Source organism: Sycon ciliatum, chromosome 8, assembly GCF_964019385.1.
Source record: "Sycon ciliatum chromosome 8, ocSycCili1.1, whole genome shotgun sequence".
NCBI lineage: Eukaryota > Metazoa > Porifera > Calcarea > Leucosolenida > Sycettidae > Sycon > Sycon ciliatum.
In genome coordinates, this window is record NC_088650.1 from 19,407,646 (window position 1) to 19,433,640 (window position 25,995).

Here is a 25,995-nt window from a genome sequence, read left to right on the forward strand (position 1 = left end):
TGCATATTCAAATAGGGCTTTCAAATGCAAGATCACAATGTGAAACAACTTGGAAGAATTAGTATGTACCGTATTTTACCGGTTGTAAGTCGACCCAGGTTATAGGTCGACCCCCGTATCCGGAGGTCTCAATTCTGCGTTTTAAAGTGTTCACCCAAAGAAGCACTACTAACCACGTCCTGCTGCTAACACATCAACAAATCATGTAAACATTCCTTATTGGAGGGTGTAACGTCCCAATCCTTGAAAAAGGCCAATAAACTGGCAAAATGTGTAAACATGCTGCACTCGTGCATGCAGTGCAGGTCATTTTTTGTAAGATACTGATAGTTCCCGGTTATAAGTCGAATCCCGGTTGTAAGTCGACCCCCACCCTTTCTCCTTCTATTTTAAGTCGTAAAAGGTCGACTTACAACCGGAAAAATACGGTATGCGAAGTGTATCGGGGGATGCATGCAGGGCGCGCGATAGTGCGGGTTCGAATCCCAGGTTATGTCTTTTAAAAAAAAAAGGAATTTTTTAAAGAATTTATAACATCCCTATGCTTTTTTTTGCCTAGGTCATCAAGGCAAAAAAGCATAGCGTAGGGCCCTGAGCTTCCAAGCTCTCTCGTTATCAGTTATTATTATTCTTTTACTGATGGCGGGCTGCAGATACTCTCCTTTCAAACTTTTCAACTGGGTGATACTTCACGTATATACGGGATAGGTGCCACCAGGACAAAGACGGGCAGAGAAGTACGTAGACTACTACACTTTTTTTTCAAATAGCACTCTTAGTCTTGTGTTGGAACTGATTCTGCTCAGAGAGTGCTGGATGTGAGTGGAAAGGGGCTGTACACGCGCAGGTTTGTCTGTTTTGTGCGACATGCTGGACAGTTCAACTCACTCAACACACACACACACACACACACACCAAGCACCCGATGTATCCGCCCGGAAGATCTCAATGAAACAAATCAAGACTAGTACTGGGTTATATAATACTAAATCAAGACTAGCGCCAGATACTACTGCCTAATCCGCACAACACACGCCCACACACAAACAAACAATTAAACAAACAGACTACCTGGCAGAGGAGAAGCTTTTTTTCTCAGGACCAAATCTCTGCCCAGCATACACTGTAGATCCTTATCACCATGAAGCACCTGTCCTGAGCTCAGTGAAAACTTGAAATATTAAAAAGCAGGAATAGTATGAAAAAAGATGGACCGAAGGTTAACAAGTAGTTATCCGTTGTTTGTGTCCCACACTAACAAAAATGTTTAAGCAAGATACCGGTGAGTCAGAACGTGCAACATTCTTTTTTCACTTAAATCCTTGGCTCTCAAACTGAGTCTTATCAGGAATAGTATAATTGTGAAAAAAATTTTTAAAAAGAAACCAGTCCGGTCAACACCGTTGTAACAAAAGGCATATGGCTCAAGTGCCTGCAAACAAAATACTTTGCAGTACATGTGCATGTAGTGGTAGTAGTAGTAGTAGTAGTAGTAGTAGTAGTAGTAGAAAGTTAGCCATGTGGCCGGCCCCACACCGTACAGAGTGTGAACGGGTAGCTCGGCAAAGTACTACTTCGAAGTAGTAAATCAATGCGTGGCCAGAACGTGGGCAATATGACGGGGCAGTTATCTCAACAAAGGCTAAAGATATTCCAGAAATATTGACATGCCGGCATAAGACAGACTCGTTTCTAGGGACCAGGGAGATACATGCAGTGGTTGCTGACAAATCCTATGACAAGTTTTGTACAAACCGACGCCCGTGGCTGCCAGGATTTCAACAGAAATATTGCCGACGGTATGAATGACTGTGAACAATGAGATGTGGTAGTGCTAGGAAACGCACGACACACAAAACACACACACAACACACCATACACACCACACACACACCCACACACACGCACGCACGGGTGACAATCTCAAGTCGTCAACTTGCATCTCGTCCGTAGACCAACGTTCCGTGGACGCTAAGATGACCCAGCACAGGTGACAGATTGACCCGGTCTTAGCACAACTGGCATCATCACACTGCCTATCAGCAGGCATTACTGTCATACTGATCACGATGTGACCTTGTGGGCACAATGGCAGTGTCACCATGGCGGACACTCAGATACTTGCTTGTGCTGGATCTGCCTCTTTCTCTGTGTGACGCTTACCAAAGGAATCGCGTGGCATCCTGTGTGCAGACATACTCGATCTACAGCAACGCTATGATCAGGCTGCTACGTCCGATGAAATGATCAATGGCCAGCCTGCTACGTTCGATGAAATTCGAGGCGCACACGCTTCCCAAGAGCATCGAGCACTGCATGAAAAGAGACAACATAACACCGGAACATTAGGCATCACGCTAACATTACACAATTAACAATTTACTGTATGATCGGACACCGAAGAACACTTCGCCAAAGAACATTTAGGCTGGAAAATGGGCCAGATTTAAGAACAATTCAGGCTAGATTTGCAGATTTAAGAACGCATGTACCGTTTTCTACATATTTTCCACGTGGTGTGATCGCATCGCATGGTGCTCTCCATGATTGTGGAATGCGAACAAAGCAACTAACACTTCAACATTTCGGAACAATGCTAGGCTGTGCATTGAGCCCCTGCATTCTTCGGCGCCCGATCTTACTGTAGTCAGTGCAGGACCCGGCACGAATTGGAAACCAGACCGGAATTCCCCGTGGGCACTTGGGCCGGGCGGGGGTTGCTAATACCATGAAACGCTGGAGTCAGTGTCCCGCTCACTACTAGCTCTGTACTCGTTTTACAAGCTGCTTCACTCTGCTCACTGGTGTGATATGACACTCATGTCAGCTGAGAAGTGTGCTTGAAAACCGATAACAGCTAAGGCTCTCCGTGCAGTAAGAACATCAGTAAGGACATCAGTAAGAATGCAGTGTACAGTTTGTTTGTGTTTGTTTAACTTTGCACATTAAACGGGAACTGGGCCCAATAACATGAAGGTGAATAGTGCAGTGCAGAGTGCAGTTAAAATAACAGCACTGAAGAATGCAGTGCAGAGTGCAGTTAAAATAACAGCACTGAAGAATGCAGTGCACAGGGCAGTTAGAATAACTGCACTGAAGAATGCAGTGCAGTAAGGATACACAGACGTCTAGTCCCCACCCGTGCAGTAGGAACAACTGCCTCCACAATGCCACTTGATCACCACAATGCATTTTTAAGTTAGAGTGATACAACTCACCAACATCCACTCTCCTCTCAATCAGACCATCTAGAAGTGCCTCGAACAGATCACTCGCAAACAACACTGGCCGGAACGAGTCTGGAATGGAGTGATTCAGTGAATCCGTCACCTACACACAGTACACCAGTAGAGACGGTAGTGGACATACGGCACAATCAGAACACTGCCATATACATCACATCTCGGCTTAATTTAGATCTACTAGTACCGTATAAGTAGAAATATTCGTCTGGAATTTAATTTCGTCTTTTTCGTTCAAGGAGCTTTTGGACTAAATTAAATGCCGGACTTATGTCGATTTGTCCACCAGAAAATCGCAACCAAGTGCTTTCCAAAGCCTGTTTCTCAACATAGTCCTTGTTAACTAAGGCTCCCATCATCATCTGAGTCCTGACCTGCTAACTTTTCAAAGCAACACCAACATTTATAAATCATTGGTCATAACACTAGCCGCTGTTCTACTAGAAAAACAGTTAGGAACTAGCGGTTGTTTGTTGTGTACAATATCATTCTTGCAAAGCTGACACCATACACTCAATGGTGTTAAAGGGGAAGTTAAGGCAAAAATTAAAATTTCACCAGTTGTAGTCTTCGGGGTGCTGGGTCGAATGGTCTTGGTCCGAGGAAGCTGAGACGCTCCCTTCCTACTTGAATCCCAATCGAACTCGCGCACTTCCACCGAAACTGGGTGACTGCGCCCTACTAGATGGGGATTTGTATGCAAAATGTCACTAAAAGCGCCATTTCGTTCTTATAAAAGCACGGATGACCGCGATTGGCCCATGTGTTGTAGTCTTTTGGACGCTGAGTCGACTGGGTTTGGTCCGAAAAGGCTGCGATGCAGCGTTCCTCCTTTATTCCCAATCGAACATGGTTGAACAAGCGGTCACGTGCTCCTGCGTACGCCAGTCACCTGGTCACCGTGCCTGCAGGGTACAACTTACTAGCCTGTTTGACCATTTGTGGGTGCAGTCCTGTCACTCGAGTTGAACCTTGGTGTGAAAGTTGTCACCTGCTGGCGTGGTGACCAGGTGATTTGGGCACCCAGGAGCACGTGACCACTTGTTCAACCATGTTCGATTGGGAACAAAGGAGGAACGCTGCATCGCAGCCTTTTCGGACCAAAACCAGTCGACTCAGCGTCCAAAAGACTACAACATATGGGCCAATCGCGGTCATCCGTGCTTTTATAAGAACGAAATGGCGCTTTTAGTGACATTTTGCATACAAATCCCCATCTAGTAGGGCGCAGTCACCCAGTTTCGGTGGAAGTGCGCGAGTTCGATTGGGATTCAAGTAGGAAGGGAGCGTCTCAGCTTTCTCGGACCAAGACCATTAGACTCAGCACCCCGAAGACTACAACTGGTGAAATTTTAATTTTTGCCTTAACTTCCCCTTTAATAAATACAGTCAACCTTGGGAAGCAAAACCCTTGAATTGGTATTGATAGGGCGTGAGAAAAGTGTTGTAATTCGCGACTTGTCATTTATCCGTTGTTATTTGTGTGTTGTTGCTGCATGTACTGTATAAGCAGAAATATTCGTCTGGAATTTAATTTCGTCTATTTCGTCGAAGGAGCTTTTGGACTAAATTAAATGTAGGACTAATGTCGATTTGCCCTGCTTTTCTATACACTCTTATGATCCATGGACGAAATTTTCAACCGGACGAACTCCTTTTCTTTGGAGTTGGACGAAATTATAGACCGACGAAAATTTCTGCCTCTACAGTACATCGAGTTGAGAGAATTGTTAAAGCAATGAGCAGCATTGTTGAAGCGGTACAAGGAATTTATAATTTTATGTCATCAGTTCGGGTTTGAATCCCGCTGAAGCTGTCTGCGTTTCAAACGGTTCGCAAAACTGCAGCTCAGGGTCCTCGCTATGCTTCCCTACATAGGTCACCACATGGGCTTCTCATACTGATAGAAACGGCTTTGCAATGCAATTATCCTAACGGACAGCGAGTACATCGTATATGGCGAAGACAACAAGTCAGCACCAAAAAAAGAGCTCCTATGGTAAGACGTGACTAGTACTTCAAAGTCACTTAGTAGTAAGAAGCGTTACCAACTTGGTCGGGCTGCCGACACTTACCGGCTTAACACCATGATAGAAAACTTACCGGCTCGACGCCGAAATAGAAAACTTACCGGCTTAACACCGTGATAGAAAACTTACCGGCTTGACACCGTGATAGATCGTCCTCAGCACCTGGGGCTTGATGATACTCAGGAATGTCTCCTTGTAGAACTCCACAGCTGCCAGCTCACTATCATCTTCTAACATCTGTCAACAACACGTCATCATTTAATATGAAGGTTTATCTACTATGCATACTGTAATGCCTATCCAGAGAGACAGCATGCTCCCTCTCGACACGTACGGGCACCCAGCAGGAGAAAGAGCTTCTCATTCGGACATGGTGGGTCTGCCATTGTGACCAACCCTCAACTCAGTATACAGTGAGTGTGCAGCGTCCTAATGTGCAACACAACAGCTATGTAACTCACCACTACTTGTACTGGGGAAATAGGCTGAAGGTCTGTCAATACAGTACTGGTATCTGAGATCTATCATTCATGGCTCTTGCATGGAGGGTAGCGTATGCTTTCCATTTTGATAGCCGTGATGCAGACCAATACACAGACTGGAGGCATTTAGCATGCTGAGTATGGCTGGATGGGTTCAGAAAGACCCTACCAGACACCCATTGTCCTGGTCAGTACTTTCCCTTGCCGCGGAATTGAAATTAAATATTCACTACATTGTAGTTGAAGGAATGGACAAGGGAAAAGTATGAAAACAAATTGACTCACCACCAAATTGAATTAAAAATTTAAAAATAAATAAAATTGCAACGTGTGCCCGTACACCTAACACAGCTTACTCCAATGATTTTGGTGTTAGCAACGAGCATAGCCTCTTTAAGACGTAGCCTCTCCACTGGGAGTCCAGCAATCGGTGGACTTCTATCACCGGCCGTCGCGAGATCCTTCAGTACCAAATCCTGATAGCTGTAGCAGGCATTGTCTAACACCTATGCACATATCACACGTGCACATACGCATGCGGGCGCGCACACACACACACACCATTTGACCCTTTGACGCCCATCACCGGAGGTGATGATAGCGATGCTACAGCAGAAGCCATAGCAGCTCGTGCTGGGATTGCACCATTCAACAGCTTGCAAGGCTGAAGAATTGACGGCCACTATTCAGCCTGGTCTACACCACACAGCTATGAAGTGGCTTTTTCTGGCCAGTGAATCCCTACTTTTTGGTCTTTTTCATTTTTTCCCCGCACACAAATCACACCACATACTCCGGCATGCACTGGCTGTTGGTAACCACCCAGGAGAATGAAAGAAAAGTCAGGAGGAGTCTGAGAAAGAGAAGAAAGACGTGTGTGACCATAATCGTCGGGAATCGAACCCGCAACCTCTCGATTGGAAATCGCTGCACATACCACTGCACAATACGGAACACACACACACACACACACACACACACACACACACACACACACACACACACGTGCACACCGTGACATATACACATGAACTTATATGTAACTTTCTGCTTTAACGCCATACCAGCGATCACAGTCATTAGTATCAACTCTGCAATTACATCTGCATTTAGTGTCACTACAAGCACCAGCCAGACAAGATTCGAGAGTCAACACAAAGCGTATACAATGATGTCATTCGTATACACGATGATGTCACTCGCACTGCAGTCTGAAATCGCACGCTATAAAATGTGCTTACCTTCATTATTCTCGTCTGCACCGAATAGATCACTCGCCATGGTTGGACGTCGTTGAAGTGCTCACGGAACCCGATCAAGATCTGCTCGAGTGCTTTGAGTTTGTCAATAACGCGGTGCATTTCTTCATAGTTGAAGCTCAGCGTACATAGCAGGTCATGATGCTACAAGTAAAACGGAGGAGGAGGGAGAGGGGGGGGGGGGGGGGGGAGATATAGGACAGCACAAAGGTGCTTGTATTGGTGACAAATGCAATTAACATGCACCACACCAAAGGTACTGTACTGTACAAATCTTGCGGCAATGTGCCAGAAGTTCCATTTTCCAAAATGTATCAGTGAAAAGAGATGTGTACATTCCTGCCGCTGGTGCCCGTAATGTCCCGTATTACTTCAGCGTATTACTGCAGAAGCCGATGTCAGGGCTAGGCTTCTATTCAAACCAGGTATTTCTATGTGCGTCATCATTAACACCAGGCTTATGTGCCGACGGTGTGTCTTGAAAATCAGGCTTGTATTCAAAACAGGCTTCTATAATAGACCCTTTGCGCAATAAGCGAGAGGGGTCGAGACGGGGCATGCTGTGCACGCGCTGCACACTTGGCATGCAACCAGCCTGCTTTGTTTGCTGCAGGACGTGATCAAGTTTCCTGTGACAGGCTGTGTTTTCACGGTCCCGACGCGATGTTCATGTATGTACTCCCCAGCCTTTTTTCATTTGAAGTTTTTTTAGTTCTTGAAGGAAGAAGTTCTGAAATGCTTTCCAAGGACCACTGTTGGGTTCTTGTTTGCAGCAACCGTCATCCCTAACGTTAGTCTAAGGAACCCACTTGTCTTTCCATGCGTCCCCTGGTGATGCTGGCATTCCACACTCTGGAATCCTGGCTATCTGGCGAGAAGAGGGCCGCAGTGCTGCGATATCGTTCACAGTGTTGTGCTCGGAACACTTTGTCCATGGCGACTTTCATCCTTGCTTTTGCGAAGATATGGAACGCCCTGCCAAGAGACTCTGGAGCTTGAGAAAATGGCATGACCGGTCACCCATCCCTGTCTTCCCTATTGGAAGATCGACTGCTTGCTGGCGCTGCTCGAGCTGCTGATGTTGAAGTGGAGAGAGACGCAGCCTCATCGCTCAGGTGTGCGGAGAAAGTCATCTGAGTTCGAGCTGTGGCTGTATGCACGATATGACAGACTTTCACATTATGCACATAGCCACCAAAGTAAAACTCATGGACACTATCCATGGGCTTGTTCACTAGTACTACTCCAACAGCTCCCTCTTCACTGTCGTCGGCGACTTGCCCCTGCGTTGAAGACGAGCAAGCATGGTGTGGCACTCACTCTGGGAAACAGAGGTTCATCACTCATCCACTGGGACGCATGACATGTTGGGCATGATGAAGGTACACTCGAGGAAGTGGTGCCCTTCTTAGTTCTAGGAGCATCAGGGTTCTGCATAGAGAAGTGTTCTCTACATCGACAGAGGAGAGAAGGTAGAGAAAATAAAAATAAATTTCAATCTACACTAATCCGAAATATCCACTGAATGCGGAAAACGTACCGCTCCAACAACTCCTTCTTTTTCCAGACAGATACGCACCCTCATTCAGCAGAAAACTGTTCAGTTCCTTCACAGACCATTCTTCATTTTGACAGTTCGTCCACGGGTGCCATAGCCATCGATGGCAAACCACTCGACACTCTCTCCTCCATCTCCAAATGGAAAAATACAGTGTTCCACCATGCTCAACAACTGATACTCTGCACAAAAATCGAAGAGGATGCCCCGTCTCGGATCACGTGACCGTTATTGTGCAAAGGGTCTATTATGAGACAGGCTTTATGTCAACGAAACATTTTAGTGGTTGCCAGGCATTCAGAAGCCACCCGTATCTATGCCTCTGACTTACATTCTTCACAAGCGGCTCTTTATCTGCACGTATAGCGTCAAACAAGCCGGCAATCTTGCTATCGAATACATACCGTGCTTCAGTGAATGCTGCATCAACCTGGGACCGAAACAACAAGGTGATATCAAGTGTCAGGAACACGCCTTGCAGATACACCATTGAAACTGTACACATTTGAAACCTGTTGTCGTTGGCGCTGGGGACCTGGTTTGGTCAGTGCATTGGTGCACCATTTCCACACTACCAAGAGTACATAAACCAGAGTGTGCAACTCCAGGAGAATGAGCCTGTGGTAAGGTTATGACCTAAACAAAGAAATGTCCCTATGGGAGTGGTCTATGCAGTATCATGTGACTAGTAGGTGGAGTGTTGCAGCCTCTGGTTTTATATTACACTACCCTTGACTGATAATTCTACATTTTCTATAAACGAGGGATGTGGATCCTAACTTTTCTGGTAAAAAAACTTTTTTTTAAGAATTTCCCGAATAAAGCGAAAAATAAAGTGGACGAAGAAGTGGCATGGCGTCGATGCAGAATGAACGCCAGAAGAGCAACACATTCAATACAGGAGGATATTTTAATAATAAAAAAGGTTCTACCGAGATTTGAACTCGGATCGCTGGATTCAAAGTCCAGAGTGCTAACCATTACACCATAGAACCATGTACACCCATAGGAGAAAATGTAGCCTCCATCCTCATTTCCCTGTCAAAAGAAAGGTCCACTGAGGTGCAAGCCTAACATGTGTCCACTGCATGCATGTGTTACAGGCCCTTCGCACCGACTTTGGAGGTGGGGCGGCCATGGAAGGGGGTCGGGGGCCCTCTGGGAAAAAATTCAAAAATTGAAGCCAATTGCAAGCATTTCCGGGCATTTGGTGCCATTTCAGTGTGTACTGTATGACTGCAATAAAAGACTTTTTGATTCTGCAACAAACCAAGAAGACGCTACGATCAGGGACAAGGATTCTTCATTGTTCACCACGTTTGCGCTGAGCTGCGATCGCGCTTTGTTGCAGTGTGCTCAACAAAAATAATAATAAAACGGCCTTTGTGTCAGCAAGACAAAGTGAGTGCACAATGGACGAAGTGAGTGCACAATGGCCGAAGTGAGTGCACAATGGCCGAAGTGAGTGCACAATGGCTGACGTGAGTGCACAATGGCCGAAGTGAGTGCACAATGGCCGGGAAGACATGAAGATCACTTACCTTTTCTGTCAACAACTTCAACATGTCCGGTAGCACTGGTACGACGTGCTCACCAATCCAGGGAATCAACAGTTCATCTGCCAGGTCTGCAGCATAGCCGGGCATGATACAACACAGTAGTGACAGTACACATGCTTGTATGATGTCATAATGACCTAGTGGCAGTGCTGTATGATGTCATCATAATAGCACAGTGGTTCTTACGCATGATGCTGAAATAACATAGTACTTGTTCTGCATTAGCATGTGCTTTTTCGGGCGCACGTGTACCTCACTGTTTTCTTCTTGCTCAAGTTCTCGCGCAATCGAAACGTGAGCATATGTCTGGACTATGTGTGCTGTTGTTGGGTATGTGTGAAGCAACAAGCATCGGATTACCTATAGCAATAAGCATCAGCCGGATTACCTACGAGTACAGTGTAGACACAACAACATGCCGCAATAGTGAAGTGCCATAAACCCTGCCAGAGTGCCCAGTCAATTCGAACCCTTCAGTTGTGTAATCTTGCTATCACCCTCTTTTGGACCTCTTTTGGAACTTGCGATCATAAATAATATGAGTAGGCGATCATGACTCGGTATGAAACCCACTGTGAGGGACTGTGAGGTAAATCCTGCACCATTACAGGGAACAACGCAATACCCTATTTGTATGATGCAGATCCCAGGGTGGGTGTGTGTGTACGCAGGCCCGGCGGAACCACTCCTGTTGGTCAGGCCATGGCCGGACCAACTTTTGACCACCAACTTGTGTTTACTGCTGAGGAGGTCATGTGACTACCCCGCTACATATCATACACAAACTGTATGAAAGTCATGTGACTACCGTCCATATCATACACAAACTGTACGAAAGTCATGTGACTACCCCACTACATATCATACACAAACTGTATGAAAGTCATGTGACTACCCCGCTACATATCATACACAAACTGTATGAAAGTCATGTGACTACCCCACTACATATCATACACAAACTGTATGAAAGTCATGTGACTACCGTCCATATCATACACAAACTGTACGAAAGTCATGTGACTACCCCACTACATATCATACACAAACTGTATGAAAGTCATGTGACTACCCCGCTACATATCATACACAAACTGTACGAAAGTCATGTGACTACCGTCCATATCATACACAAACTGTATGAAAGGTTAGGGTGTGGCAGGACCAATCAAAAATTGCTTCCGCCGGTCCTGGTACGTGATTAATACTGATTACGGTATCCTACCTCGTAACTGCGCAGTCATCTCCCTATCAGTGATGTCCACTGCCATCATGTTCTGACCGAGCAAGTCCTTGGTCTCAAGGTGTATCATGTGCTCTTGTGCCTTCATCTTCTCCAGGATCATGTTGACGCTGTCCGTCACCATGCTAACGAGCCTCGCCATCAGCTACAGAGCACAGGAGAAAAGCGAAATTCGAACACACAGCACACACACTACAGCGTGTCTATACTGGAACATGTGACACCCTATCTCTGCATGTCTTGAACATCAGGACCGGTGGAAGCAGTTTTTGATTAGTCTGGCAGTACCCCAGCCTTTCATACTTTGTCACGGTATGATATGGAGGGTAGACACATGACCTCCTCAGCAGCAAACACGCGCTGGAGGCCGAAAAGTTGGTCCGGTCACGGCCTGACCAACTGGACCAGCTCCACCGCCCCCTGAACACTTAGTGACACACGTACAAAGGAAACAAATGTACAGCCCGCATTGGATGGCCCGTGTCTGCAATAGCCTAGGGTGCCAAAGTCTTTTTAAAGGGGAAGTTAAGGCCTAAAATCAAAATTTCACTAGTTGTAGTCTTCGGGGTGCTGAGTCTAATGGTCTTGGTCCGAGGAAGCTGAGACGCTCCCTTCCTTCTTTAAAATCCCAATCGAACTCGCGCACTTCCACCGAAACTGGGTGACTGCACCCTACTAGATGGGGATTTGTATGCAAAATGTCACTAAAAGCGCCATTTCGTTCTTATAAAAGCACGGATGACCGCGATTGGCCAATATGTTTTAGTCTTTTGGACGCTGAGTCGACTGGTTTTGGTCCGAAAAGGCTGCGATGCAGCGTTCAGCCCTTATTCCCAATCGAAAATGGTTGAACAAGCGGTCACGTGGTGCTGCGTACACCAGTTACCTGGTCACCACGCCAGCAGGCGACAATTTTCACACCAAGGTTCCACTCAAAGGTTCAACTCGAGTGACAGAAACTCGCTAAAACATGCTGTAAGTTGTAGCCTGCAGGCACGGTGACCAGGTGACTGGTGTACGCAAGAGCACGTGACCGCTTGTTCAGCCATGTTCGATTGGGAATAAGGGCCGAACGCTGCATCGCAGCCTTTTCGGACCAAAACCAGTCGACTCAGCGTCCAAAAGACTATAACATATTGGCCAATCGCGGTCATCTGTGCTTTTATAAGAACGAAATGGCACTTTGCATATAAATCCCCATCTAGTAGGGCGCAGTCACCCAGTTTCGGTGGAAGTGCGCGAGTTCGATTGGGATTAAAGAAGGAAGGGAGCGTCTCAGCTTCCTCGGACCAAGACCATTCGACTCAGCACCCCGAAGACTACAACTGGTGAATGTTTCGGGGTAAGTTAGTTGTTTACGACAGAATTATATTCTCACTTAGCCATTGTAGGCAAATCATAAGAACCGCAACATCTAAAGGATCCTGCATGAAAGTAGGCAGCTGCGAGATGCGTATCTCGCGCATGCTCTTGCATGGCTACGTAATGCATTACATCATAATACAACATCCCCTTCGTCATAAAGGAGTTTAACAACCTACATAACATACCGTACGTATATGACGGCGTGTTCACAATATAGAACATAACATCCAACAATAGCTCTATGTACAAGGTAACAATCATGAATGGCACACGGCGGCGTGCTAACAATACAGAGACATAGTATCCAACAATAGCTCTATGTACAATATAACAATGGCACCTCAGCTACTGTGACATAAGCGAACAGGTCCATGAGGCCTCTCTGGCCCTACACATCCAGGATTGACCTGGGTGCGACTGCGCGGCCAGACCGTGTTCGATACAGCTGGGTGGCAGGTTCAGCAGGCTGACTGACGTCACACAGTGACGGCGGCTGAGACTGGCTAACGTCGCTCCACGGCGACGGCACGTCACTCGGCGGCTGAGGGCCTGCGAGACTGGAATCCGGCGGGAAGTGGACCCGCCTCTCTCTGAGGTGGGTACGGTTGCGCCGCACTTCTGTCCCATGGTCAGGCTGCACCATGTATGACCGTGGCTCGTTGACAGACTGGGTTACGATACCAGGTTCCCACAGGTGCGTGGTCGGGCTGCGGATGCCGACGTGCTGACCAGGAACTAGGGGGCGGAGAGACTGCGCTCGCTGGTCATGGTGTACTTTCTGCTGGTCCTGCCGTTCCTCGAGCTTCTGTCGGATGGCCTCGTCCCGAGTGTCGCGCTGGTGTTTGCGAGGCAGGTTGTCCTGTACCTGACGACCGAACAGCATCTCGGCCGGCGACGGTAAGCCCTGGCACACTGGGGTGGCGCGAATGCACAGCAGTGCTAAGTGCGGGTCGGTCCCGCTCTCCCTTGCCTTCTCGAGAGCTCTCTTAGCGATCTTGACTTGCGATTCGATAAACCCGTTACTCTGCGGGTGATGTGGCGACGACGTACTGTGGCGGAATCCATATTCGGCAGCAAACTCCGCGAACAGATGGCTGCTGTATTGCGGCCCGTTGTCCGACTTCAGCACGGCTGGGATGCCGTGCTCACCGAAAATCTCCTTGAGGTGCTGGATGATGGCCCTGCTGGTCGCTTGTCCGGCAGGCAGCTTCCGGGTGATACAGTACTTGGAGTAGTAGTCGGCGGCAATGAGGTATTCTGACCCGCCGAGGTAGAACAGGTCCGTGCCTAAGGTGTGCCATGCCCTTGGCGGAATATCGGGCTGCACCAGTGGTTCCTTGGCTTGACTGCTCTGGTGGCGCTGGCACGTCGTGCAAGATAAGACAGTTGCTTCGATATCCTTGTTGATGTCCTTCCAGAAGACGGACGTTCTGGCTCGCAGCTTGGTCTTCTCTATGCCTTGGTGGCTGGCGTGCAGCTTGCTGAGGATTTCCCCCCTCATTGGCGGGGGAATCAGGACGCGACTGCTCTTCAGGATGAGACCGTCCTCGGTGCTCATCTTGTCGCGGAAATTCCAGTACGGGAGCAGAATTGCCGGCACCGCGCTCCTCTCTGATGGCCAGCCACTGAAGATCATCTCCTTCAGTGCTGACATCTCGGCGTCTTTAGCCGACTCCTCGCGGATCCTCGTCATCGCTGCATCGCTGAATTGCGGGAACACGGCGTGTACACTGACGTCGAGGTCCTCAATTGGCTCTGTTTCCTCTGGCGACAGTCGGGATAGCGCGTCTGCGATCGGAATGTCCTTTCCGGGGCGGTACTTGATGGTCATGTCGTACGGCTGCAGCTTCAGCAGCATGCGCTGTAGACGCGGCAGGGCTGCGCGGAGGTGCTTGAGCTTGATTGACTCCAGCGGCTTGTGGTCGGATTCTACTGTGAATGACTGACCGAATAGGTAGGTGTGGAATCTTTCACACCCGTATACGACAGCTAAGAGCTCACGCTCAATATTGGCGTAGCGAGACTCCGTCTCGGTAAGCTTCTTGCTGGCGAATGCAACAGGCTTGTCGTCCTGCAGCAGAGTGGCGCCGAGACCTTTCATGGAAGCGTCGACTTGTAGTGTCGTTGCCTTGCCTGGGTCAAAGTAACTGAGCGTTACTTCTGTCGAAATGGCGGCCTTGACCTTGTCGAAGGTGCGCTGGTGGCTGTCTGTCCAGGCGAACGGTGTATCTGGCTTGGTCAGCTCACGCAGGTGCGCGGTCAGTGTACTGGCATTCGGTATGAACGGGCTCATGTACGTGACTAGCCCGAGGAACGTCTGGAGCTCGTCCTCGTTCTCGGGGTGCTCCATCTGCTTCAGCGCGGAGACCTTCTTCGGGTCGGGCTGTATTTCGTCAGCGCTGCAGATGATGCCGAAGAACTTGATCTTGTCCTCTTTGATGCGGCATTTGTCTGGGTTCAACTTGAGACCAGATTGTTCGCAGCGAACCATCATCTGGTGCATGTTGAGATCATGGTCCTCGTCTGACGTCCCGTATGTGGCGATGTCGTCTGCGATGCCGGTGACGCCTGAGCACCCTTCGAACGTCTGGTCGATCCTTGCTTGGAAGACATCTTGCGACATCTTGAGGCCGAATGGCATGCGAAGGAATCTGTAGCGCCCGAATGGTGTGTTGAAGGTGGTGAGGTAACTGGATTCGTCGTCGAGCTCCACATTCCAGTACCCACATTTGACGTCGACGATCGAGAACACTTTGGCACCTCTCAACTTCGGGGTGATCTCCTCAATGGTGGAGACCACGTGGTGCTCTCGCAGGATGGCGTGATTGAGGTCCTTGGGGTCTAGGCACAGGCGTAGCTTGCCATTGTCTTTGAGGCGGAACACGAGGCTGTTCACCCACGCTGTTGGTTCGCCTTCCTGGATCTTGGTGATGATGCCATTCTGGATCATGTCCTCCAGCTCCGTCTTGATCTCGTCTCTCAGTGCGATGGCGTGGAGGTGGCGTGGAGGGTGTACAACCGGGACGACGTTGGGGTCCACCGTGATGTGGTACTTGCCTGGGAATTTCCCAATGCCATCGAAGCACTTCGGGTATTGTTTCATCAGGTCGTCCTTGTCTCGGATGCTTGCTGGCTTCTCCTGGACAGCGCAGTTCAGCGTGACTAACTGCAGGGCTGTCGCTGTCGGGAGACCGATGATAGCAGTGCCAGGGCAGTCCGTGATGTAGAAGTCAGCGAGTTGACTCTTGCCATCGTAAGAGCACGGAATAGGACGGGTTCCGCATTGCTTTATCTTGGATCCGCCGTACGCTGTGAGGGTGGTACTTGACGGCTTCACGGACTTCGGCTTTGGGTATCCGTTTGGTCCGACGTGCTGGGGGAACATTTGGCAGAACACTCTCAGCGGCAATATATTGCCCTGGGCGCCCGTATCCACCTTGGCTCTCAAGGTGGCCGGTCTGTTGGTGTTGTCCAGGCTGACATTGAGGGTCGCGAACACCTCTCGCTTTAGTGGCGGTTGGTGACGCTCGACGCTGTCGATGATGACGGCGTCGAAATGCAGTGCGTCGAAGCGTCTCCGTGGGCTGGGGCTCCTCTGGGGGTAGCGCTCCCGCGGGCTGGGGCTCCTCTGGCGCCAGCGTCCGCGTTGCTGGCCCCTTCCATGTGCCTCGTCTCTCCCCTGCGAACGGCATACGTTTGCCCAGTGATTCGCCTTCCCGCATTTGTTGCAGGTGGAGCCGTGCGCTGGGCACTTGCTTGGGTGGTGGGTTCGTCCACATTTGCCGCAGTCTGCGTGTCCCACAGATTTGGAAATGGCGTGAACCGTTTCAGGTAGACGGCTGCTGCTGGTGGCGGTGGACAGCTGCTCCATGTGGCGCTGTGTTGCTTCATAAGTACGGGCCTTGTCAAGCGCTTCGTCCAGAGTCAAATCACTACCACCCTCCAGCAGGCGTTCTTGCACTTTCGAGTGCTTCGTCCCCACGATTAGCTGTTCTATCAGGCGATCGTTAGTCTCCTGAGCGTCCCTGAACTTGCACTTGGACGTCTTCTTCTTACGCCTCGCAAAAAAATCATCTACAGACTCGTCGGGTTGCTGGCGGTATTTCTGAAGCTCAAACCGAGCCAGTCGTGCATTTACCCGTGGCTGCAAATGCTTATTAAATTTCTTGAACACGGCAGCTACTTTGGATTTGTCGCTTGCATTATCCCACTCGAAACTATTGAAAGCATCAACACCAGTTCTCCCGATCCATAGCATGACATAGGCGACCTTTTCCTTGTCGGACTTGTCGGAAAAGGGCCCTTGGAAAACTAGAAGGCAGTATTGTTGGAACCGCTCGAATTCGTCAGGTAAATCTGCGGCTTGCCAATCCATCGACGGCGGGGTAAATCCGGCTGCTTCTGTCATTTTTTCAGTACCTCTTGCGCCGGTGGCGCTACTGCGACAATTCTAGGGCGTTTATTTAGTTTACTTCTGACACCATGTTTCGGGGTACGTTAGTTGTTTACGACAGGATTATATTCTCACTTAGCCATTGTAGGCAAATCATAAGAACCGCAACATCTAAAGGATCCTGCATGAAAGTAGGCAGCTGCGAGATGCGTATCTCGCGCATGCTCTTGCATGGCTACGTAATGCATTACATCATAATACAACAGTGAAAATTTGATTTTAGGGTATACTTCCCCTTCTCCTTTAAAGGAGTAAAGCATTCATCCAGGTTTTTTGGTAGAAGTAAAACAGGTGTTCTATGGCAAAAGTCAGCGGGACTAGCTTATCTGCACAGACTGTACACGCAGGGGAGACTCCCTGAGTGACAGCATAGCAAGGTCACACTGACTGTTTCATGCCGCGCTCAAACGTGTGTAGTCATGGAGGCAATGTGCCAGTATGGTGAGTGGTGTCTCTGGCATCAGGACCAGCACATACACACAGCACTTCTAACAGCATGGGAACCGTGGGCTTGGAAGCAATCGTGATGTGAGTCGGCTGTCACTTCATTACAACCTGGGTTACGTGACCCTGGTATTAGCTTTTAGCAAGAGTACATAACCAAGAGTGTGCAACTCGACGATCCCCCAGCCCACGGCGGAATTTTTTTATGACATCAGTCTTTGGTGGCTGTTTGGCTCGCTAATGCCATCATGCGTCGCCAGAGATCAAAGTACAAAGAATTTGTACATCACGGCTACGGTAGTCGAAGCAGAACAACGGACGATAGATCGATGTGTCCTGAACCTGGTGATCTCTCAACAAAAAGTGCACGGGAAAGCATACGCACTTGATCATACTTCAGCCAAAGAATGACGCAATAAAAAATTCCGCCGTGGGTGAACCCATCGCAGCTCCAGATAGGAGTTGCACACTCTTGGTTATGTACTCTTGCTTTTAGCGATCACCTGATTTCAACAGCCGATTCCCATGTACCGGCAGTTCTGCATAGAAACTGCTCCGGAAACAGCGACAGCCCGTGACCTGCGTTGCACGATCGGCGGCCAACTTCTAGTATACCAAGTGCCATATCTGACTCGCATACAGCGACCGCCAGTGCTGTCCTGGCTGATGTTGCTGTCAATGGACGGGACCAGTGAAAGTGCAGGGTGCGCTGCATGCATTTGGATGAGGTGTGAAAACTCACAGACGCCGCCAAGTTGGTCTGCATGAAAATGTTCTGCGCCCAGCACATGTCAATATGAGTATGCGAAAGTATGTGCACTGCCGTCTGTTATGCCGCGAATGTATCGGACCTTGTTCTAAAGAGCACCTGCCTTAAAAAGACTGTTTTTGCTTGCACCGTGGTGTAATCGTTGAAACCTCGTTTTACTGTACTGACCTGTTGCCTTGTTTTCAGCCTATTAGCCAGACTGCCCTTGAGACCCAGGTAGACATCACCCAGCAGTGTATCCTCCAGGTCACTGATCACCATGTCCACCAGCACCTAGAACACATACAGGAATTGATGAACACAACACGTAGTAACAGTTACACTCGGTCATGTGTGCAAACATGCCCGCATGCCCGCACACAAGTCCATGCAAGTAAACGTCAACACAGAACTCTTGTGCAGGCTGCACGTGTCTACGGTTCAGTGTTAGAACTCCACCACGTTATTCGACTGCATGTCCAAGAACGGGGGCCGGGGTAATTATATTTGCTGCGGACAAAAAAAGACAAAAAGTAATGTCCTCCCCGGCCGGGAATCGAACCCGGGTCTTCCGCGTGACAGGCGGAGATACTTACCACTATACTACCGAGGATTGACTGGGAAGAATTTCACAAACAACCATAATCACCAAAACTGCCTTGAGCAACACTTTCAGCCTACCCACTGCCACTGGGCGTCTTTTATTGGTGTTGGCCATGCATGTAACAGTAAAAACTGGTTTACGCGACCTCTGGTTTTCGTGACCACTTGCTTGTAATGTCAGTTTTTCCATACACGGACAGTTCTACACAGCAACTGCACCGGATACAGCGACCACCTGCCTTGCGCGACCAGCGGCCGACTTTTAGTGTGCCAAGTGTCATGTTTGACCTGCATACAGTGACGAAAACTAGCCAAAAGTGCTATCCTGGCCCTGCATACTGCAACCGGGTTGAAGTGGGCTCTAAAGTAGGGATGTCAGCGAACGCACTGCGCAGGCCTCTGCGCATGCATTGCGTCATCGATTTTTTGAACGTGATCGCGGCCGACAGAGAAAACATGGCCGCGGTCTGTTTGCACCGCTGGGAGTCGTAAAATTACTGTTCTTCTGTCTCCGCGACCATTCAAATCATACGCGATACTCGAGGACCCACGTACTCACCACGTTCTCCCCCGTCGATTTCTCTGAAAGTTTGCACATCGTGAAACACCAGTATGAGAGGTGTTCAGGCCAATTTTCAAGGAATTTCCCTGGTTGGATCGTTCCAAAATCGGACTTCCATTTCTCGCTCGCGGCCATTTCTTGCGCGATGGAAGCGCCCTGCCCTGGTGAGTAACCAGCATCACGCTTGGTAGAGAGTTGCTGCAATTAGCTCCCTGATGTCTTCGCTGCCATTGTCAGAAGCGATGAACCATGAATTTGTTTGAGAGTCTCTGGATGCTACTATTCCTCAGCCTAGTTTTCAGCCATTCCGTGCATCTTCTTCGCACGATTTATTTTGCAAAAAAATGAAAGCGTTCATGAGTTTTCTTGTCGGCCGCGCGTAGATGGGCCAGGCTGACCTGCGCAGATGGGCTGTGCAGTGCGTTCGCTGATATCCCTATCTAAAGCTAGGCATGCAGTCAACATACATGTACAACAAGTGACCGTGCAGGGTGGGCTGCACGCACATGAGTGAGGTGTGAAACTCGTGCATGAGTCCTGGAAGCATTAAAAAGTGGCAAGATCCCATACGCCACGAATGTATGGGACCTGGTTCTAAAGACCACCTGGCTTAAACGACCGCGTTTGCTTGCACCGAGGGGTGGTTGCTTGCACCGAGGGGTGGTTGCTTGCACCGAGGGGCGGTTGCTTGCACCGAGGGGTGGTTGCTTGCACCGAGGGGTGGTTGCTTGCACCGAGGGGTGGTTGCTTGCACCGAGGGGTGGTTGCTTGCACCGAGGGGTGGTTGCTTGCACCGAGGGGTGGTTGCTTGCACCGAGGGGTGGTTGCTTGCACCGAGGGGTGGTTGCTTGCACCGAGGGGTGGTTGCTTGCACCGAGGGGTGGTTGCTTGCATCGAGGGGTGGTTGCTTGCACCGAGGGGTGGTTGCTTGCACCGAGGGGTGGTTGCTTGCACCGAGGGGTGGTTACTTGCACCGAGGGGTGGTTGCTTAAACCAGGTTTTTACTGTATGTAGGCTGTGAAGTCCATTGGCAGTGAGGTGGGCAGCTGCAAGTTTGTGATACTGGTAGTGGCTGTACGATAGTGCTGCCATCTTAGTAATCATCTTACAGTCTGTCCAACCTTGCGACCATTCCAAAGCAGAACACCCATAATGTATGCTAAGGCAATTGTCTCCCATGTAAATGTATACACACGTTTTGGTCCAAAGCAGGACAGTTGGACACTGAGCCTGATCTTACCTCCTCCTCTGTGCCGCCAAAGGACCAGGTGCTCCAATGACCCAGCTCCTGTCGGCATTTGGTCACGGCCAACTCAAATGCAGCCACGCTTGCCGGGTCTGTCTTGGCGTAATCTTGTTTAGCCGACAGTCGAAACACAAGCAAGTACACACAGCACCCAGCAATACAAAGCCGGGTGTTAGGGAGAGAAGACGAGCACCGCCCTCGCTATTACCATGTCAAGCTCATTGAAACAGGAGGTCTCTAGCACCTCGCCCCCCCCCCCCCCCCCCCCGGTATGGCGAAAACGGACTATGAGCCACCTATACCTTTCTTACCTACCAATGACAACCGAGTAAGCTAGTAGTAGTAGTGGTTCTGACAATACATGTACAGTGGTCCCTTTATAGTCCGGCGCCATCAGTTGTGCTACGGAAATACTGCTGCTGGATTAGGGAGGGTTCTCAGTGGATTAACAAATCTGATTTACCGCTGCAATGTGCATGAAGAGGGCATTTTGGTTGCTAAAAATTATTTATATGCCGGTTTATAGAGGGTGCTGGTTTATAAAGTGCTGGATTTTAAAGAGGGACAACTGTAGTGCTATCAGTGTTTGAAGGCCTAGAATCACAACTTCAGAGCATGTTGTCATCTGGGCGTTTGAAAGACACCTGAAGAAAATCATAGCTAGTGGATAAAAAGTATGTTAGGGAAACAGTGCTTTTTCTTCCTTTTCATTCATGGCCACCAGAATCCGCCGGACGTTCGTGTGCTGACGCGGCTCCATCATTCGGTTGAACTCAACACTGCTCTCAACCGGGTACCAGAGCACCACGGCTGGAGACTGCGGGATATACTTTACCCATTAGGTCGGGTTTCACTCGTCACACCTGTGCACAGACTTACTTTTGTTGTTGCGGACAGCATTGCGGAACACCTCCACCCACTTGATCTTCTCCTCCATTGTCGACGCAGAGATATAGTAGCAACGACGACGCTCGTGGTATATCTCAAATGTGAACTCCGGCCATTGAGCTAATGCTGGCAGGTCGTCCTGGACAGAGTCTGAGACACACGTGCGTGTACATACACACACACACACACACACACACACAAAATGCGCACACCCAGGCACACCCGAGCATACACACACACACACACACGCAATCGTACAGCCGATAAGTAATACAGCCGATAAGTAATACAGCCGTCCCTCTCTAATCCGGCACTTGTTTATCCAGCACCCTTGCAAACCAGCACACTTTCTGGCAAAACGCATTTTTTCAGTTCATTTTCTACGCTTTAATCCGGCACTTGAATTCCGCCTCCGGCAGCAATTTTCTGCAACAAATAACTCAAACTGTACATAATTTGATTTTCTAATCCAGCAGTTGTACATCGCATACCGTACCGGTGCCAATATCCTATACCAGTGCATAGGATATTCCCAAGTGTATGTTACAGACATGGCATGTTACAGACATGCAATCCACAAACTTGTGACAAAGTACTTGGATTGACACAGAAAATCCCTACATTTTGACGTACGACACAAACATGTACGTTACTAGGTGAGCCGGGTTGGAGGGCAGGATTTGATAATCCAGCACCCTTGTTTATCCGGCAGAAAATGCCGTTGCAAAAGGTGCCGGATTAGAGAGGGACGACTGTAGATGGTAACTACTGGCCAGTAAGCGCATAGGTCAATCGGGTGTGTACTATGATTTATATTCAAACTGGAGATGCCCTCGTGTACGGTTTTAAAGTAAAGTGTACTCCAGAAGCACCTGGTCACAGTGTTAAATATGTAGTTAACAAACTCCAGGACTTGAACCTGGTACCCTCTGTTTCTCAATCATGGTCACCCATACATGGCTTAGACCATCCCACTATGCCTGCCCCCCACCGCTTAGCAGCTGCATCTGCGCCTTGATCCTAGAGAGTGGTGGCGCCACGCTCCTGCGGATGCGGAAAACTCGGCCTTCAGCCGAGTTTCACGCGAACTGTGATTTTGTTAACGAACTCCACAGAGTGCCCAGCGCCGAAGCACGGTGCAACACAGCCCGGCACTTACTCATCTTGCCAGCTAGCTGTGTGAGCCGCACTCGCTGGGCATCCTGCACATTGGCGTTGACTATGTAGCCGCTTGGGATGATGGTGCCTTTAGGTTTCTGACTTAACCTGTAGCACTGCAACAACACACAGAACAACCGTCACCGGCTTACACAGATTATACGGTTACATCATCGGTCGAGATGCGTTGGCAAAGTCGCGGCATAGCGATGCACTAGCGACTCACTAGTGAGTCACTAGTGACTCGCGTTGTATACATAGCGCCAAGAGTACAATGTGCTCTTGACAGCGCCCATAAGCGGTTTTGCTGTCTCAGCTCTCTTTATCGCTTCTCTTGTTGCAGCATCTTATAATCCATGGTTGGCAATCACCCATATCTCTACGTTAGCGGCAGTCTCAACGACATGCTATGAGATATTGATATAATAAAAGTAAAAAATACAAATCACCATGGCATCATTCGCACAGCCTATATACGGTAGACAACTTCCACTGTTCAGATACAGCTCACACACTTCTCAATGACCAGGGGCAGAGCTATTGAACACAGAAGTCGGATAGATTTTTTTGGCTGCAACTCAGAGTTTCACGGTAAGCGATTCTCTGGCAGGCAGAACACCTAACAAGTTCTGAATTCTATGTGGGAATCTCTGTCTGTCGTTCTCCTCTCTACCCTTTCCCGCCTTCTTCCGCAATTGGTCACGTTCTTTGTAATAGTGTTCTGGCACTGTTGGGTCCAGATACCACCTGTCTACAGAAACCACCTTGTCTACAGAAGCCATATTGTGTACAGAGATCGATCACCTATCTACAGAGACCACCTATCTACAGAGACCCGCACCTGTCTAAAGAGACCACTTATTTACAGAGACCACCTGTCAACAGTGACCATCTGTCTACAGAGATCACCTATCTACAGAGACCACCAGTACTATGATACAGAGACCACCTGTTTACAGAGATAATTTATCTACAGAGACCACCTGTCTACAGAGATCAAGTGCCTCGTTTACAGCTCCCTCAAACTAATGGACATCCCGTGTACTGCACTGTTGAACCCCGTGTACTATTTTGCATTGCTGAGTGCTTGCACTTGCTAGAGTGTATCAAATGTTGCTGGAAGCACAATGGTAAGTGTGTTCTCACGATGGCCGAGCGGTCTAAGGCGCCAGACTCAAGGTCTTGAACCTTCTGCAGTCAATGCAGTTTGGAGCCTTCTGGTCCACGTATGTGGGCGTGGGTTCGAATCCCACTTCTGACAATTTATTTTTTCTTCCTTTTTTCTTCCTTTTTGTTCAATAGAGTACATACCCCCCCCCCCCCCCCCAGAGTGTGCAACTCTCGCATACCCTGCTGTCTCGGCAGAATGTTCATGTTGACGTCATATTTGTGGGCATATCGGGTAAGCACAGAGAAATGGGGCAGCGCTCCGTGCAGCTGGCCCTTTGAAAAGAGATAACAGTCGCAAACTCATGGTGGAAGTAGTTTGTCTACGGTAGTATGACTCGGCCATTTTTGGACAAGACAACCAGCAACGTGTACACCTGAAACGCCGGAGAAACGCTGGGGTAAATGGTGCCAACAGTACCCCCCCCCCCCCCCCTAAGAGTGTGCAACACTACTATGGGTGCTGCCCCAACAGAATTTCAAGTTGACGTCATTTTCAAGATGCAATGCGCACTGTACACGTGATATCAGACGTACTGTATAGCAGGAAATTTTCCGGGAATATTTTCGGACAAAGCCGAATTTCGACCTTTCGTACGGATTTTATTTTCGTACAGTGCTGCGTGCTAGATGCACGTGTTCCCATGCAGTATGCATGTATAGTGTACATAATTTCACATGCACAACTTTTAGTACGAAATTGATTTTATTATTAATTTCATTTATTTATGTCTGCACCTCGTAGCATGTCAAGACAGGCAATTGAATTTTTTTTAGTACTAAAGAGGCCGTGTACAAAATCGTACGAAAATACATTCCGGCCGAAAATTTCCTGCTACTGCAAGACATGTTATTATAACGAGTCCCAAATTTAAGTTAACGATTGTCCAAAATTCATAGGTCAACGAGAAGATATGTTAACGATCTTGCAGTATTCCGGCATATCCACACACAACATATGAAGCAGTATGGCCTCAACGGATCTTATTATAACGAAGAAATGTCATCCATTAAAACGTTAGATTTACTTCCTCGTTATATATAACGTAACGTACCGCTGGTCCACCCCCCCCCCCCCCCCCCCCCCCCCCTCTCTAATTCCCGCCCCTGTCGATTTTCTACTTGTGAAGTGACTTCGGCGTACACAACGAAATACGATGTTGAACCGACGCAGCCACTGCTGTACACGATACGTGCCAATCCAGGATGAAAATGTGCCCAATTTTAGCACATTGAGTCTGATCCTCCACGTTGTTGTACATCGTACTGCACTTCACAGCCTTGATCTAATTCCCGCCCCCTGCCGAAAACCCAGCTGGGAAGCGACATGGCGTGAGGGGGGGGGGGGGGGGGATCAACGATACTTTACGGTACATGTCCTACAGTACACAGTATCCATAAGCTGTGGTGGACAAAGCCCCATTAATTTTGATCCCTGTACAAACCAGTTCAAGGAGCATTGCATCATAAAAATGACGTCAATGTGAAATTCTAACGGGACAGCAGGGGATGCGGGAGTTGCACACTCTGGGGTGGGGGGGTATACTCTTGATGGTGGCGTGTGCTCAAAAAAAGGAAGAAAAAGGAAGAAAAAGGAAGAAAAAATAAACTGTCAGAAGTGGGATTCGAACCCACGCCCACATACGTGGACCAGAAGGCTCCAATCTGCATTGACTGCAGAAGGCTCAAGACCTTGAGTCTGGCGCCTTAGACCGCTCGGCCATCCTGACAACACATTTACCACTCTGCTTCCAGCAACATTTGACACACTCTAGCAAGTGCAAGCACTCAGCAAAGCAAAATACAGTACACGGGGTTCAACAGTGCAGTACACGGGATGTCCATTAGTTTGAGGGAGTTGTACACGGGGGGGGGGGTTCAAGAGATCCAAGAACCTTTTCCTGTGATGGTCTGAGAAAAAAATGAAAACCAATAGTGAGGTCTACTTGTATGTGAAAGCAGTGCTTCACAGGATTCAGTGTTTTGTA

General features: G+C 48.7%; 1 protein-coding gene and 3 non-coding genes across 4 annotated transcripts in view; all 4 read right to left on the minus strand.

The window, feature by feature from the left end:
• Positions 1 to 1,074: 1,074 nt before the first annotated feature.
• The window catches only part of LOC135822235 (PH domain-containing protein DDB_G0267786-like), a 33,635-nt gene continuing 8,714 nt past the window's right edge, over positions 1,075 to 25,995 (minus strand). Inside the window, exons 4-15 of the mRNA XM_065334957.1 lie at positions 22,842 to 22,956; positions 21,674 to 21,832; positions 20,789 to 20,901; positions 18,573 to 18,677; positions 11,356 to 11,518; positions 10,113 to 10,198; positions 8,903 to 9,001; positions 6,996 to 7,157; positions 6,111 to 6,260; positions 5,402 to 5,509; positions 3,219 to 3,330; positions 1,075 to 2,312 (exon numbers count right to left, since the gene is read on the minus strand). Coding sequence (XP_065191029.1) covers positions 2,263 to 2,312; positions 3,219 to 3,330; positions 5,402 to 5,509; positions 6,111 to 6,260; positions 6,996 to 7,157; positions 8,903 to 9,001; positions 10,113 to 10,198; positions 11,356 to 11,518; positions 18,573 to 18,677; positions 20,789 to 20,901; positions 21,674 to 21,832; positions 22,842 to 22,956 — 1,422 coding nt within the window. The 3' untranslated portion in view covers positions 1,075 to 2,262. The remainder of the gene's footprint in view (positions 2,313 to 3,218; positions 3,331 to 5,401; positions 5,510 to 6,110; positions 6,261 to 6,995; positions 7,158 to 8,902; positions 9,002 to 10,112; positions 10,199 to 11,355; positions 11,519 to 18,572; positions 18,678 to 20,788; positions 20,902 to 21,673; positions 21,833 to 22,841; positions 22,957 to 25,995) is intronic.
• Positions 9,495 to 9,566, minus strand: Trnaq-uug (transfer RNA glutamine (anticodon UUG)). Its single transcript has one exon. It is a non-coding gene; the product is annotated as a tRNA-Gln (tRNA).
• Trnad-guc (transfer RNA aspartic acid (anticodon GUC)) lies at positions 18,925 to 18,996 on the minus strand. Its single transcript has one exon. It is a non-coding gene; the product is annotated as a tRNA-Asp (tRNA).
• Trnal-caa (transfer RNA leucine (anticodon CAA)) lies at positions 25,618 to 25,737 on the minus strand. The gene is made up of 2 exons: positions 25,700 to 25,737; positions 25,618 to 25,663 (listed from the first exon to the last, which is right to left on the minus strand). It is a non-coding gene; the product is annotated as a tRNA-Leu (tRNA).